Source organism: Nelusetta ayraudi, unplaced genomic scaffold (genome assembly GCF_046127955.1).
Source record: "Nelusetta ayraudi isolate G7.1 ecotype Tasmania unplaced genomic scaffold, CSIRO-AGI_Nayr_v1 ptg000033l, whole genome shotgun sequence".
NCBI lineage: Eukaryota > Metazoa > Chordata > Actinopteri > Tetraodontiformes > Monacanthidae > Nelusetta > Nelusetta ayraudi.
The window spans coordinates 3,903,177-3,918,896 of NW_027466083.1; the positions used below are offsets into that span (position 1 = coordinate 3,903,177).

The 15,720-nt window shown below is 46.6% G+C and overlaps 1 protein-coding gene across 1 annotated transcript; it reads left to right on the forward strand.

The window, feature by feature from the left end:
* The first annotated feature begins 901 nt into the window (after nucleotides 1-901).
* Nucleotides 902-11,344, forward strand: hunk (hormonally up-regulated Neu-associated kinase). Its single transcript, XM_076031645.1, has 9 exons — nucleotides 902-1,922; nucleotides 4,733-5,025; nucleotides 5,765-5,820; nucleotides 6,346-6,481; nucleotides 6,589-6,716; nucleotides 7,549-7,675; nucleotides 7,775-7,943; nucleotides 8,137-8,299; nucleotides 9,024-11,344. The coding sequence occupies exons 1-9, from the start codon at nucleotides 1,677-1,679 to the stop codon at nucleotides 9,776-9,778; spliced, it is 2,073 nt and encodes a 690-aa protein (XP_075887760.1). The 5' UTR covers nucleotides 902-1,676; the 3' UTR covers nucleotides 9,779-11,344.
* Nucleotides 11,345-15,720: the final 4,376 nt, after the last annotated feature.

Here is a 15,720-nt window from a genome sequence, read left to right on the forward strand (position 1 = left end):
TGCGAGAAAATTGCTAATAATCTGTAATGGTGGAAAACAGAATATTCTCACTGAATTCTTTGAAGACAGAAGGAATAACACAAACCAAGAATGAATATCATTCTGCCGTGAGATCATCGGGGGGAAAATGACAAAAAATTAAAAATGATAAACAAGTGAAAAAAAAAAATTGGTAACGCTACTGGGATCAGTATGACCATACTTGCTTGACGAGACTCGTACGTTCTTGAAGTACACATTTTATCCACTAGATGGCAGCATCATTATATTGTCTGGGCGTCTGTGTTGGTGTCTAGAAAGCATGGTTCAGTAGGTATGGGTGTGCATGTTTTCTTGTAAGCATTCTATACCAGGGGCAGACAACAAAGCAGGCGTGCACAAAGGCCAGCTAAACCCGGTTCAGAAACACAATCTCATATACCCACGGCCTGACACAATTATTGTTATTCTGCACGTATGCATGAAAAAAAAGCACTTAAAAGTACTTTCATAGTTGACCAGCTTCTGCATGTTCACTGTATACAGTCTGTATGCATCCTACCATTTAAGTGTATAAGGTAGGATGTCACCAACTGTGACTCCCTCTCCGGCGTTTGATTTGAGAAGTGAACTTGTTTAACGGGGCGCTGAGCCAGCGTGGGAACAAAAAACCCCTTGTATACTTCCACCCAACTTCATTTTGCTGGCAGAACTCCAAGATTGACAACAAGTCAGTGTGGCAAAGACGCAGCTTCATCCGAAAATGTCCATTTAAGAAGCAATACTCATTATAGGGATTTAAAATGCGTGAAGAAGACGGTCGATGTTGCTATATATATATATATATATATATATATATATATATATATATATATATATATATATATATATATATATATATATATATATAAAACTACTGAGACAAAACAGTCAAAACAAGGCCATTTCTCCCCATCATCCCGCCGACTGCAAGTGTTTTCTTTGTCCACAGTCGTGTTCGATGTGAGATCAACACGAGAAGCGCTCATCCCCCTTGTTTTCACATGTGCTCCGCCCGCGCGCGCTGATTGGAGTGAGAATCGTCACCGTGCGAGTGGGAGGAAAAAAAAAATCAAGGATGTGCGCTCGCTCTCTCGCGCGTGCGTGCGTACGTGTGCGTGATGGCCGAGAAACGCCCATCGAGCGGAGTCCCGGCAAAGTCAGTCTCTTCAAACTGTGCAACACGCTGCGCGCAGTCCGCACACACTGGCGCGGAGAGAACAGACGCAGCCAGCCTCCCTCTGACTGAGACATCTCTTTTCTTTTTTTTTCTTTTTTCTTAATCCTCACCAGTATTAGGAACGAGTTGCGTCATTCATCAACTTTCCATGATTGGCTTTGACGTTTGTTTGTTTTTTCCGACGCACACGCATGTCCGTACACAATTTTAAGCCGGTACACTTGGTGATCAGGACGCGTCTGGGAACCTGCTGAGCTGCGCGCCCTGGATGCTCTGGGTGAACAGGTGGCGCCGGCTCCGGTTCTATTAATTTGTCATTAAGGGGCCAGACTGCAGGCAAGACCCGGGTTAACGCACTTTACCGGACGCTAAGCATTTAATACCTGGCTCTAAGCCGGGCTGAGGCTGGGGAGGGGGTGGGACGAGCCGCTCCTTCAGCTGTCTGAGAGCGGAGAAGAGCGACGAGGGACCGTGTGTGATGCCAGTGGCCGACAGTAGCGACATGGTCGTGGACAGCAGCTACGGCGCACATGAGGGGAAGAGCCCGAGCGGTGGCTGCAGCACCGAGGCCACCGTGCCGGTGTCCCTGAGCAGCCCCGCCGCTGACATCCTCAAGAACTTCTACCACACCAAGCGGGTGGGCAACTACCTGATCGGCCGGAAGCTGGGCGAGGGCTCGTTCGCCAAAGTTCGAGAGGGTCTCCATGCGCTGACCGGAGAAAAGGTAAGAAGAATTCACACCATCAGCAGTCAGACACTCCCGACACTTGGGTCGGCCAGTTGGAACAACAACAGATTGTTTCTTGCGGCATCGCTAATTCCTGGATGGAAGCACACGTGTGCGTCCACGCTTATCGAGGCGCTGAGGCGTAGTCGCGTGTCTTCTGTGACTTTTATAATTGGCGAGACTGTGCTTTGACCGTCACCGTTTCCAACTGTAACTTTGTAACTGTCTCAAGGCAATGTGTGCTGTTTCCCTGCGCCGTAACGGCATGAATGCGCGGCATGCGGGGTGGGTTCGGCGGCAGCTGTCATGTGCGCAGCATGTCAACCAAGACTCTCTCTCTCTCTCTCTCCCCCCCTCCCCCATCATACCTTCCCATATCGTCTATTTATATTGACAACCGGGGCCGTGCGTTGTGATTTCATTGCAAAGTGCGTGTCAGTGCCCTCGAGTCCTCGCGCTGTCTCCGTGCAGAGAAAGTGAGTTGAGCCTGTTTGCAGAGGGAATCTTCCCTTAATGAGCTCATGCGGCAGCAGCAGCTGTTGGACTCGGCAGGGCACCGGCCGCGCTGGGTGACAATATTTACCTTTGGCGTTTGTGAGGAGGTGGGTCGCGTTTCCTCTTCCCGACCCCACCTCCTCCCACCGTGCGCGACCTCCCTGCCTGGTGTGCTCCGCGCTTTGTTCGCTCATGCTACCGCTGCTGCCGCTGGTGATCTCACCGCTACTGGGCGCGCAAGCCTCTGATTGGGGACGCGCGGGGAAATTGGCGGGCCTATGAGAGGACTGGGCTGCTACTTGCATATGACACCACGGCGGTGATAAATGGGCTTGAGCCTCATTATCATTCTGCCAGCGCAGGGCTTTGATATGGGCTGCTATTGGCCACTGGTTGCCTTTGTCTACCTCTCACTCTCGAGGCTTTTTTCTGTTTTTTTTTTTTTTTGGCTGAAGCTGGCAGCTCATTTGCATACTGAAAAACAAGACCCTCACTGTTCCAACATGGGCTCACTGGCAATTTGCAAATGTGTTTAAAGCAAATCTGACTGAATTAATTTTAATATCGAGCATATTCGAGATGATCCCTCACACGCGGCATCCACCTATCCCGTGTCTCTGCCCCTCCCCTCTTTGTTGAGGATGATGCAAACATTTGCAATCACACTACCACCTCCTCACATACCCCCCCCCCCACACACACACACACACACACCAACACCACACAAGCACTCTCTCTCTCTTTCTCTCTCTTTTCTCTCTCTCCCTCCCATTCATTGAAACACAAGCTGCATCAGGCAGCAGAGGCAAGCTGAGGGCAGCCAGTGGATCCGAGCTAAAGGGGTGGCCAAGGGGAAAAGAAATATGTTGGATTTCTTCTTCTTCTTTTTTTTTTTTTTAAGAATCACTCGAAAGCAGCACATGGTGATGATGTAGGTTTTTTTGAAGGTGACATGGGGAGGGGTATGAAAAGTGAGGGGATGTCGGGGAGAGGGGCCTTGGCGCGGTCACGGGAGGTCAAACGCACGTATTTTGATGCCTGTAACCCACTTTCCCCTCCATGCTGTCGACCCCCCACCCTCCACCCCAGTACTCCAGTCTGGGGTGCTCTTGATAAACAACTCAATCCCTCCCCACTCCCCCAGAAGCCCCCCCTCAGGCTGGGCGCACCCCTTCCCCCACCCTCTCCTCCACATACCCACAACCCCCCTCTTGCGTATAGACTGGGCATACTGTAAATACAGTGGCCCCTCCCCCCAACCCTCCTTCCGCCCATACATGTCCCCCATCCCCCCCTCACCCTGTCTTTCATCCACTCTGGCAGGGTGTAAACATGCGCCATATATTAGTGCATTGTGACAGCTCTATGCCCGCACACATGCACTCGCCTGCACGCACACATACATGAGTGCGTACGCCGGCTTTAATTAGCTGCCGCGTAAAAGCCTCACGGAGGTGAGTCCACGGCGAGAGATGAAAGGACGAAGGCATAAAAGATCGGCCGAGCTGAAGGGCAGAAGAAAGAGGGGACGCGCCACCCCCAGAACCACTCAGGCCCTCAGCATTTCATTAATGGATATGGTGATTAGTTACACTGGTCATGCCTTCTCATGTCCGCGTGTTCTCCTTGAGATGATTTGTGGTGAACGGTGGCCACGTTCTTGAACCCAGTCTAGACGGCGGTGGGCAAGGAGGCGCGGAACGGTGCATGATATACGGCAGGCGGATACGCTATTGAATGCAATTAGCCACAAAGTGTTTGTCATAAAGGTAGAGGACACGCACAGTGACTGTTTTTATGAGGACGTATCGTCTAGAGGGAGACAACAAGGACAGTCAGGCGAGGCAGATGAGTGCGGCATGAGTTATGTCTGAGAAGCGAGCGGGCGTTATCGCCGCTGCCGCCACAGTTGTTGCCTCTTGTGCGAGTTCACCCGCAGCGAGACTCTGGGACAAATGGGGAGTACTATTAAAAGTCCATTTGGCCTCAATGCCTGCTGAAGAGCGAGGCTAACGTTTGCTTTTCTCTGGTTTATGATGCTTCACTGGCCCTTTCCAACACACACCTCCCCCAGCCCCAGGTCCTGTGGCGCCTGTGCCCCACTTGGGAGCAGCTGTGTGGGAGAGGTCATTCTCGACTTATGTTCCCACCAAAGGAGGCCGTGTTGCCCAGCACCTGTTACGCTACAACTCCGTGAAAATCCCCCCTCCGAGACAAGCCCCGCTCTCAATTTTAGGGCCAAAACTCAGTCAAGGAATCTGGTTGTTTTCCCTCAATAAACCTCATGTCGTCTTCTGTTTCCGTCTCTCCAGGTAGCGGTGAAGGTGATTGACAAGCGGAAGGCCAAGAAAGATTCGTACGTGACCAAGAACCTTCGGAGGGAGGGCCACATCCAGCAGATGATCCGCCACCCCAACATCACACAGCTGCTGGACATCCTGGAGACGGAGAACAGCTACTACCTGGTGATGGAGCTGTGCCCCGGCGGCAACCTCATGAACCGCATCTACGACAAGAAACGCCTCGACGAGAGGGAGACGCAGAAATACATCCGGCAACTGGTGCTGGCGGTGGAGCACCTGCACAGGGCGGGTGTCGTGCACAGGTGAATAAATTAATGAATCAATAAAAATGTATGAATAATAAGCCTTTATGTTTATAGGAGAATTTATCTGTGCCTTATGTATTTCCTTCCAGACAGATTAATAATTAATAGGTAAAAGCTGAGGACTTTTAAGAGTCAGACAGGGTCCTGCTTCTTAAGGTGAAGTCCTTATTGTGAATATTACTGCTAATCTACAAATAATCAGATATGTCTGCTGGATATGTGCGCTGCTGTGCTCTGAGAGGTTGCCAAGGTAGCTTCTTAGAATTCTTTGTGTGAAAGCGAAGTGAAAGTGTGAAAGCTTAAGTATTCATAATCGCAGTGCATTTCTCTAATATCATAACGTCTTGTGAAAAAATTAAGGAAACCCGTGAGCTGCATCCCAAAGTTTCAGATGTAAATTTCACAATGGGACACTCGACCCTTTGTCCCAGCGAGCCTGGGAACTAATTTTTCAATCAGGGCGAGATGGCCTGCGAAGATAACTGTATAACAGGATTTGTGAGAGTGAGGAGGGATCTGGGGCCAAACAATAGGCCCTGAAAAATCAGCCAGCGTGACCCACATTAGGGGGGTGGGGGGTATATGGCAGGGCCACACTGAGGATTGACCTCTCCTGCTTTTTCATTGTATGGAGTAACTGTCGGTGGTTGGATAAGATATCTAATGTCAATACAAATACCTTGCAAGTATTGACTGTTTTTTTTTCTCCCCCCCTGCCGCTCTTTGTCTTCGACAGGGATCTGAAGATAGAAAACCTCCTGCTGGATGAGCAGGACAACATCAAACTCATAGGTAACACGACAGCTCCTACTTTCTGCAGCCTTGTCCGTTTGTTGTTTAGAACACAGATTATTATTTACCTTTTTCCAGGCTTAGGTTGACAGGAAGTGTATGTAGTTCTTGGCACATCCTGGTTAAAAATTACAAAATTTAAAACACTACAAAAACATTATAATTTATAATGACAATTAAGTATTAATTTATTTATACTCACTCAGTGTGAAACCTGGGCCTTTTCATAAACACAAAGCTGATATCCTCAGAGGAATTGATGGAGGAAAATAGGCCCACATTCCTTTTAAATCACAATCACTCGACAATGGAATGTTAATTCTTTTTTTTTTTAGGCCAATTAAGTGAAATTGGATAATTTTTCACGGCACACCTGACATTGTTTCACGGTACACTAGTGTGCCAAGCCACAGTGGTTGAACAACACTGTCTTATGCAATAGAGGGTTAATGCATTAAATAAAAGATGAACAGGCAGCACCAAATGAAATGAGAGGAGACTCACCCTGTGTCTCCTGTTCCTCAGATTTTGGTCTCAGTAATTGCGCCGGCATTTTGGGATACTCTGACCCGTTCAGCACCCAGTGTGGAAGTCCTGCCTACGCTGCCCCAGAACTGCTCTCCAGGAAGAAGTACGGGCCCAAGGTGGATGTCTGGTCTATGTGAGTGTGCTTTCCTGTCTGAGGCGTAGCATCTGATCAAAATCAAACTCTCCCTTGTTTTAGTTCAATATGAAGGCAGAACTAATGGGTGTATTTTAAACCCTCAGTGGTGTGAACATGTATGCAATGCTGACCGGGACCCTCCCGTTCACCGTGGAGCCCTTCAGCCTCCGAGCCCTGCATCAAAAGATGGTGGACAAGGAGATGAATCCTCTGCCTCCGTCACTCTCCACAGGTACTGACCAAGTAAACACTCGCGCAGCAAATAAGAGTTTTTCTTAAGAGTCCTTGGCCAGTAAATTTAAATGTAGGCATTTCTTCAGCAAAGTAGATTAATGTTAATAATTGGACATAATTTATTTAATAATTTATCCAAACGCTAATGCCAGCAGGAAGCAACAAGCCTCATAGTGTCGTCCAGGGCTGCTGTATAAGAGGTTCTTTTCCAAGCCGACCTGGTCTGCTTCTGCTTCTTCTGGTGGGCTATTTTAGTGGAGCAGCTCATTTTTATTGGTTGTGTGCAGCATCAGCTTAATGCTTAAACAGTACCACAAAAAACCCACACAAACATATTTTTTTTTATTATTTGAATCTTATTTTCTTTCTCAAAGGACTTCCCTTCTTCAAGCACATTATAGCTGTAATGTGAGAGAGTGTCGGTTTGTGAAATCAGGATCTACTTCTCTTCTCTTTTTTACGATTAGAAAGACATGTTAAAACTTGGCCTGCGGCCTCTGACATTGTTGTCGCAGACTAGTTTCTCTGGAACGCACAGCAATGCGCTACTCTTCCAGAGAAACAGTACCGAGTTAGATAACATTGTACATTTTCTAATGACATCAATGATAAGCTTTTAATTGAGGACAGTACATACGCGCGTCACCTTTCTTAATAGTGTTGCATAACTACAAAGTCGGATGATTGAATGGGACACGCTAGCTCATCAACGCTGATGCGCATTGTGTTAGGACAAAGGGACTCTGGCGAAAGTCGCTTTCCATCAAACAATTTCTTTTTTTCCAGTTTGATTGAATTTTATTGATATCACGTCTTCTTCTCTGTCTCAGCTGCCATCTGTCTTCTGAAGAAGCTTCTTGAGCCTGATCCCAACAAGCGCCCCAACATCCACCAGGTGATGGCCGACTCGTGGCTCCAGCTGGCCAACAAGAACACGGGGGCACCGTACCTCAACAGGTAGTCACAACCTCTGGCTTCAAACTCTTCACTCCTTTCACCCAAATTGTTTCCCCATTTTTGAGCGTCAAAGTACTAAACTCCACTCTCCATTTTAAGGATCCACATTGAGGAAATCAACCACATGGTGTTGATGCATATGACGGAGAAAATGAACTACAAGCACAGCGAGGTTCTCAGCGCTGTCCTTACCAACCGCGCGTGTCACACTCTGGCTGTCTACTTCTTACTCAACAAGAAAATGAAGAGACTCTCTAAAGAGTACAGGGTGAGGACAACACCTGTTCCACTTTCTTGACAGCCAATCAGGAAGCATCTTGACTATTATATAACAGGGACGCTAGTTGCGTGCAATTGTACGCGTCTTCAAAGCGTGGCCACAGGGTGTTTGGCAAGATTGAAAGAAAAGATAAGGCAAGAGCCAAGGACAACTTTAATGAGTGACAATTTGCATGTTACAGGAGATGCAAATTCAGGAGAAGAAGAAGGGCGAAAAGCAGAAGAGCGAGTACTTCCAGACACAGTGGAGGAAGCATGTGGACAAACTCACCATCCCCCCAAAGCAGGCGCCCGTCTACCTGGCTGTCAGCAAGGGACCCAGCAAGGAGAAGAAACACAGAACAGGTGAGGAGTCGCCCACAGTTCGAAAAACACTTGGGCACATTTGTGAAAAAAGAATGACAATAAATGGGATGTGGGGAAAAAAAGCTCCACTCATTTTATTTATCTCTGTTCACACAGGGTAGGTTGGCTGAGCTTGCATGTTCTTGTACGACAACGTCCTGTTATCCTGTTCAGAAATACATAGTTACCAAGTTCTTCCATCCATCTACCCAACCAACCATTCAACCATCTATCTACCCATCCATCCATCCATCCATCCATCCATCTGTCCATCTGTCCATCCAGTGTTTGTCTGTCCATCCATTCACCCACCCATCTCAGAGGAAGCCTGTCTTGCATGTTGCGTCAATACTGATGAACTTCAATAGTTCTTTTTTTTTTACCTTGGCGTGGGTTTGGAACCTGTCAGATCACATAACTTTAAGAGAGCCAAACAAAGACTGTGGGGCAAAGCGGAGGCTGAAGCCCCGCCTACTAACTTGTAAAAGCTGTGTGTGAAGGAAACACCAACATGTTGTCTCACATCCAACATGCCAGAACGTGTTGGTTTGCATGGTATATGCAAATTATAATGTTGATTTAGTTCATGTTCTGAAAAGCCCTCCAAAGATTCATTGTATTTTTTCATTGTAAAATGAATTGTATGTATTGAAATTCATTGAAAAGGATCACATTACAGTTTATTCACTTTGCTAATTGTAATCATTTTATACCCCCTCCCCAGGACTTTTGCGAGCCATCACTGGGGGCCATCGTAACTCTCCTCTGGCACCGCCTGGCACTGTGGCCTCCTCATCCATGGAGTACCTGGAGATCCAGCCGCTGTTTAATAACAACACTCCTCAGCAGCGCAGGCGCTTGGCCACCCTCCCACAAGTCAACACAAGTCCAGAACACAACATACCCGCACCGCCGGCGCCCTCGCCGATCGGTATGCATTCCTTCGGGTCGCTGTCCAAGGCCGAGCAAATTGAAGACACCCCGACTTCACCCTGGTACAAGCTGACCAACGGCACCCTCTCCCCACCCCGCCATGTCTCCGCCTTCCAACCCGACTCGTCCTACCTGAAGAAGGCCACAATCCCCAGTCCCCCCGTCCTCATTGTCAACCCGCAGCCCAAGAAAAGCATCTCATCAGAGTGGTGCGGTTCCTCCGACACCAGCGGCAGCCCCCCGAGCACCATAGGCAGCCCACCGGGGAGCTCCGCTTTCAGCCCCCCAAAGTCCGCATTCAGTCCGCCCAACCACACGTCTGCGTTTAGCCCTCCTTCCAACAGCAGCAGCAGCAACGACCCCGACAGCCCGACGCACCGCGGCAAGTTCCCGTCCATGGGAATCGGACAGATCCTGAAAAAGAAGGTCCAGCTGCAGCCGTTCACCTTTCGCCCGGAGCAGGTCGTCGAAGAAGTGGTGTCCCCGCCTCCCTACCCGATGCAGACTCTCCTCTGTGCTTCAGGAGCACTCAAGACCCTCTGCTGAGCAATACAAGAGGAAAGGAAAAAAAGCGAGAGACAGACTGAACTCAAGGCCCCTCTCAGCATTCCATGTCGAGAGGGGCCTTCCGGAGCGGCCTTTTGAATTGTGAACTGTCCCTTTATTGCGACTGAGCCACTTTTGAGGATGGATTTTTGGAAATTTTTGAAAAAAAAAAAAAAAAAGTGTTTGAAAATGAACGAACGAAAAAAATCTCTCGTCACCACTGTCGATGCATAATAGTAATAATAAGAGGGGTGACGCTGAGAAAATGAGATTTTAAAACCAGGATCCCAGAGGGACGAATAAAACCTCACGCTTGATGTAATTTGATCTGTTTACAACAAGGTGTACAAACACAGGCACGCACTCGCAGATCGCTGTATTATACGCTGAGACAACATCTCTTTACCATGTAATATTGCTGTAATTGGTTACTAATCCAACCCGCAGACTGATTCACACCAGCTAACAGACCCCAACCCCCTCCCTGAACTACATGTGTTAATGTTCTGTGTTTGTGATAAGACACCCACTGACCTCCAGCCAGCTGGCACTGTATCCTCGATGCTGACTGGGTCGAGAAGCTCACTGCACTATTCTTGAAAACCAAAACCTGTAGTAGCGTGTGCCACCTTCTTACCTCACTGCATTACCCCCGCATGGAGGCGTCTGCCAGGCCGGCCGTCCACTTGTGTGGGTTTTTACCAAGGCGTTATAGTGCCGTTAGAGCCACTCAACACACCGGGAAAGACACGGGCGCGCAGCCGTGCGCTCACTTTTCATAGCATTTATAAACTTTCTCGCACCCCACCGATACGACGGCTCACAGCTGTCACTTTATTACACACACATGTGTTGCATCACCTCTGCACACCCCAGGGAAACTGGTGGTTCTCTGTCAAAGGTAGGAATGGTTGTTCATAAACCGCGTAGGAAAGAAAAAAGAAAAGAAGAAGAAAAAAAAGAAGAATCAAAAGCCTTATGAACCTTTTCAGCCAATAGTCAAAGGTTGAGTGCACGGTGGTGGGAAGAAACGCTACGAAGAGCTCATGAAACACCCATGAAAGTAATTCATGTCCTTTTTGTCTTAATGCTGTAGTTTGTGCAATAGTCTTACGTGTTAACTGCAATGATGAGTATTTGCCAAGAGCTCTCTGAGAGAGACGCTCGAAAATGTGCTTGTAAATAATGGTATGACTCCTGTGTTCCTGTTGCTTCCACGCGAAGGGGATTCTGACGTATTCGTCTGTATAATGACACTGGGGGCTTAAAAAAAACAGCAATTGTTTCGGGGTTTGTTTTTTTTTTTATGGGAAAAGACTTCCACATAGGCACACAGAGGCTTCTCACTGTCCAAATAAGTTGCATGCAATGTTTTACAAAGTTCGTCTGTACTGTTAACATTTTAAGAAATAATGTCTTTGTACCCTGTCTTTTTTTGAGTGACACTGAGATTGATACAGACACGGGGGGTCTCTTTTTGTAAGATTTTGTAATGGATGGTTTTTGCTTGAGTGTCAAGAGATTTCTATGCTGTATAAAGTATTTTAAATATTTATACTAAACCCATTATGCGTCTGTCTGGTCCTTTCAAGCGCACCTGCTCACCGTCTGGTCCCATTTGTGCGCACATGTCTAAGCACATCTATGTCTCTAATTGCAATGAAAACATAGAGTTCATTCAGTGACTTAATTCAAGACACATCATTATGACTATAATGCCCCGGAAACTGTGGCATTTTTCATTAATGAACTATACACAGCTTATACGAAGCCACAGTCGGGTTGATGATTCATAGAGCTCATGTCTTGTGCATAAGACTGAATTTAATGAAGCGTTTGTGGTTTTCTCACATCCACGTGCCACTCGTCTCACGTGCCGTAAACATTTTTTTCGCCAGACACCTGTAGTGGGTAAAATAACACACTGACACACATTCACACTTGGAACAGCTGAAGTATCCTCAGAAATGACAGCCACACATGTTGTGACCCCCACCCCCTCTTTCTCTGCACCCACCGCAGACACTAATCTACTCAGCTGTGGCCCCTGCGTCCCCCCCCATCATAAACCTCTTTGGGTGACACTGCCCTGACGAGACGACGTCGGGGTCTGGCGGAGGGGTGGGATCACCGGATCTCTGAGACAAACATGCAGAACAACACAAACAGGGGCCGCCCCATTTTAATCGGCGTGGCTAAGCTGATAAAAGCCGAGGGGCAAGAGTGGCTCAAAAATGCATTAGAGCCGGAGCCTTTTGTTTATCAAAGATACAGGGGCAGTTAGTCAAAAATCCCCAGGCGGTCCAGTAAGACTGAACAGGCGGCGAACACTGTAGCTTAACTGAAGTGTTGAGGGAAAGGGCAGCACACACTGCAGGGCATGAGCATTCTTTTCCTCTATTTACGTGTCAGGTGATTCAAGGTGTCTGAGTCCAGGCATGTATACGTACATTGTATGCATTGTCACAATAAAATGTTAGTTTGACGCACCTTACTAATTAGCCTACACATTGTAGTATCTTTACATTCTTGCCCTGAGCTGTAATTATATCTAGGAGGAAGCCCTGCAAAACGTGCCACATAAACACGTGTCACTTCCCCTGCACATTTTGGAAACAGAGCAGGAGTTGCAAAAGAAACCAGACTTCAAGAGGGCTGCAAAACCCTCCAACCAGTTTGTCATAATCTCGGAGATTTGTACAGAAAAGAAATCCATATTGATGAGATATGAACAAAAATAATTTTCCTAGACACACAGATTATATTTTGCTTAAGCTGTGCACAAATAGGTCAATTTACACTGATTAGTCTGCGACATGCTGTATATACATTCTGTTGGCAACACAGTTGAGCTGGGACACACCAGACCTTCATAAATGAAATTTAAATTTACAACCTTTTGATAAATGCAAGTATATTTCAATCAGATACAATCAGATACATCTGTTGGCATAAGGAAGTGACAGTGACCGACAAACCTCAAAACTTTTAATAGCAGTAATCTTTTTTGTATTTTATTTTTGTGCATCAGTAGAATCATAAAAGTGCTGCAGTGCACACTGCCAGGGTAACATTTCCAGGATGAAAGAATGTTTCATCCTGCACAAGAATGGGCAAGATTTCTGTTTGACATTTGAAATTCTGTGACCTCTCAACGCACAATGAAAACAACCAAGTTCAGGGCTTTGCTGTAAAACGAGTTCTCAATCATGAGTGGCGCAACACTCCTTTCTTGATGACAGCAACATTTTTTTTAAATCTTAAATGTTAAAATAATTTTGAGCGGCATTACAAAGGAGTAAAACATTCTGACAAATGCAGTGAAACAAAAACTTATTATTTATTTATATTATTTGTCTTAAGTGAGAGAGGAGTAAACCTCACCCTCGCTCTCATTTGAATGTTTGCACAAAAATTTAAAAAGGGAATGTCTTTAGTCACTAATCACCTGGGTGAAGAGACGTGCGCTCTCTTTTTTCTTTTCAAGCTTTGACCGCAGATTTTAATTGACAAATGTGAGGTCAAATAACTACTTACTGTACTGCAGGAATTTATTCCTATCAATCTGTTCAGACTTAGATCCTGATGACACTAATCCTGTTTTCAGCCCCCTTCACACACACACATGCACACACACACCAGGGTGTCACTGGCACTGGGACAAGCCTTTGTGTCTGAGAAAAACAGGCGATTAACCTGCTCTGCCGAGACGGACGGAGGGGTCAAGCCTGCCCGTCACACACACAAACATAGACGACCCGAGTGGCCGGTGCTGAACCTCGCTGACCATCTCTGAGCACCTCAGCACTTTTCACACACGCAAAGGACCAAGAGGGGAGAGTGAAAGATGACCTGTCTGGCACTGGTGGCGCACACGGGTGTGGTGGGAAATAAACAAGCAGATGTTCCTAATGAAGCAGGAGGCTTTGGGCACTCAGAGGGGATTTAGGTTATTTGAGTCAGTGGAGTCTCTGACGGACAGGCTATCCACTTCCATCACAGATACAGACCAAGGTGATTAACGGAATGAGAGGGGCGCGGCGTTTCAGAGTTTTTGACGCTTTTTGCTGCAGAGGCTGGGCTAAGTTTCCTAAAGGCTCTTGACACTGAGATCATCTTACAGCCACTGAGCTGGAGATTAATTTGGGAAATTTAACGCATCGAAGTGGTGCACTCACAAATCACCGGCATGTTCCTTGACAATCAAAGTTAGACAACAGCAAAGTCTTAAACTGGGTTTAAGTCTTTGAAGATTTTATTAAAATATGTTATACTCGGGCATCAAAATTAATATAATAAGTTCTCGAGGTTTTTTTTTTATATAAAAAAAAAAGGTTAAAAGGTTTTTTTGTAAAGGTGTTCTTCTTTCATTTGTAGTCACACATTTAAAAGCAAAACAACCCCCCAAAAAATAATGAACAGAGATCGAAAAAAGATCCCAAATAAACAATGGTTTCTAAATACAAAAATAACAATTTAATAAATGCATAGAGACTAATTTACATTAAATAAATGTATTTATTTAATACAATTATTTATAAAATTATTTATTCTATCCATTTGTTGCACGCATTGCGCAAATTAATTACAACTAAATACAGATTGTGCAAACCAGAGGAACTGGAGGTTTGAAGCTGCTGCGGAAAATGAAGAGTTAAACCAGATCAGGTCATAAATGCTCAGGAGCAACTAGTGGGGTGTGGCTCTTTTGTCAGGGTAAAAAAACAACAACCAAAAAACAAATGTGACAATGGGGAGGAAGGAAACAGCAATCAAATGATGGAGGGAAGCTAATTTGATTAAGACTCATTAAAATGAAGCTGGTCTCATTTTCCTCTAATTAAGAAAATAATGTTCCAAGAAAAAAAAAATCTCCTTCCTCTCGTAATTAGAGAAAAACAATTACTATTCTAACTAGTTCAAAAAGCAAAATCACTCCCACCACATATATGCACTTCATTTTGTAAAACAGGCGTTTTCCCCCTAAGTTGGCACACAGGTGGCATTCGTTTTGCTATTTTTTCCCTCTACAAAAACAAGATCAGAAATTCGATCAAAGAGCGCGGCTCAGCCAATGGGATTTCCGTGTCTGTAAAAACAGCAGCATCAGTTTGACTCGCCATTGGTTCCTCGACTCACACAGGGACGCCTGTAATTGGCTGACGGCGCGCCGAGGCTTCATTGCCTCCATGGCAACATTGCTTCCTCATTGCTCGTCGGAGGTGAAAGGGAGGGAGAGAGGGGAGGCGACTTTCGCTCAGACTGCACTTGTGTATTATTCATCCTTTGTCCCCGGAGTGCCTGTGTGTGGATGCGGGAACTGGTGTGCGTTTGTGTTTCAGTGTTGGCGCCGCTGATTGGCTGAGACGTGACGGGCGACTCGAGGTGAAACCGGTGCAATAATTGCGCTCGGCGGTGCAATGCAACTGGCAACCCCGCGTCTAAATTTATACATTAAAACCCGCGTCAGGCACTCAGAGGGCACTCGGTGCGCGGCTCACGGAGATGCCCGTCACTAAAGTGATGCGGCAGCCAGCCAGAAGAAAAATAAAAAGCACACACACACACACACACACACACACACACACACACACACACACACACACACACACAATAAAAAACAAGCAAGCCTCGACGCACACGATGCTGACAGAAACATAAACATCTGGAGCGGGCGTCCAGCGTCACTAAACACCGCATCCGAGATCATAGCAACAGCAGCAACAACAGCAGAATCAGCAACATAAACAACACCCACCCACCCACCCACCCGCTCCGCATCACAACAACACACCACGAGGCGGGTTTGTTGTTGTTGATGTTGTTTTGACTTTGTTTTGCCGGCATTCCAAGGGGAGGGGGAGGGCGGGGTGGGTGGGGTTATAGCGCAGAGAAAAACATCACACAGGGATTAGGGTGATGGGGAGGGTTCACCCAGGGCT